The following is a 1,187-nucleotide window of genomic DNA, read 5'->3' on the forward strand; positions in this document are numbered from 1 at the left end:
GCATAGGGCTTCCAAGGCTATAAATCTCCAGCGAAGCAGAATGCCACATCTTTCTCCCCTGGAGCCGCTGGTGGTTTCGAACCGTCAACCTTTCGGTTAGCAGTCAATCGCTTTAACCACTGCACCACCAGGGCTCCTCTGTAAGCATCTATGATGAGGTTATTTTAACACTGGCAGCCCCACTGGCCAAATACACATTACTGACAAAGTAACTTAGTGATAGTATTTTCTTAGTCCTTTATGGACATACATTTACAAACAAATACCAATTTTAGTCTTCTCTATTAGTTTCCATTAATTTTGTTTCATTTTTGTAATTTAATACTTATAATAAATAAATTTAATATAAATTCACTTAATTAAAAAGTGGAAAGATTAGAACATTATCTCATAAAATCACTAAGATCTCTGTCATTTTATATCAAGAATATCAATATTTTTGCAAAAAGACTTTTCTTTTTCGGTTTTAAGTAAATAAGTCTTATAAAATAAGATTAACTTCCAATTACTGACATTCAAACTAGGAAAGCCAAACACACTAATGTTTTCAACCAAAGACACTACTCACACCGTGGTCCTATGAGACACTTCAACTTACCTCATCTCCCTTCAAAACTTCTGCACCATCAAACTCCCGTGTCTGATTTGTCTTCACGGACACCTCTCTCTCTAGGCTGGCTAATTTTTCCTTTGCCTCCTGAAGTTCCTCAGCTTTGGCTTCTTTTTTACGAGAAATGATGGATGCCTAATTGATCATTAAACATGGAAGTAAAAGAACCACACATACAATCAACTTTCTATTATTCTGGTGAAGTTATCTATACTTTTGATTTTAGTGAACTGAATTTTCAGGGTCAAGGTGATGTCTCCTGAGCACTACCCCTTGCCCCACTACGTACCATCACCAGTTACAGATTTGGTGTGATCATGCAATGTACATTTAATATCAACCTAAATACATGTTGGAAAACAAAGGCCCTGAAAATATAGGCCAAATCAGCAGAGAAACAAAAATGCAATAAGAATATTAAAGTCTTGTCAAGTAACACTCAAATGCTAAAGAAAATAGATTCTTGGTAAGTAAACACAGAAGTCAACACTAAGTCTATTGTTCTTCTGTATAGTGGGCTTCCTTTCATTGGAAGACAAGAATGCTTTATTCTCAAAACACAGGTCATCTTATCTAG

General features: G+C 35.7%; 1 protein-coding gene across 1 annotated transcript in view; it reads right to left on the minus strand.

Moving 5' to 3' along the window:
• The window catches only part of IFT81 (intraflagellar transport 81), a 94,416-nt gene that overhangs the window by 52,820 nt on the left and 40,409 nt on the right, over positions 1-1,187 (minus strand). Inside the window, exon 11 of the mRNA XM_023733665.1 lies at positions 599-745. Within this exon, the coding sequence (XP_023589433.1) occupies positions 599-745 (147 nt within the window). The remainder of the gene's footprint in view (positions 1-598; positions 746-1,187) is intronic.

This window comes from Trichechus manatus, unplaced genomic scaffold, assembly GCF_000243295.1.
Source record: "Trichechus manatus latirostris isolate Lorelei unplaced genomic scaffold, TriManLat1.0 scaffold00061, whole genome shotgun sequence".
Lineage (NCBI taxonomy): Eukaryota > Metazoa > Chordata > Mammalia > Sirenia > Trichechidae > Trichechus > Trichechus manatus.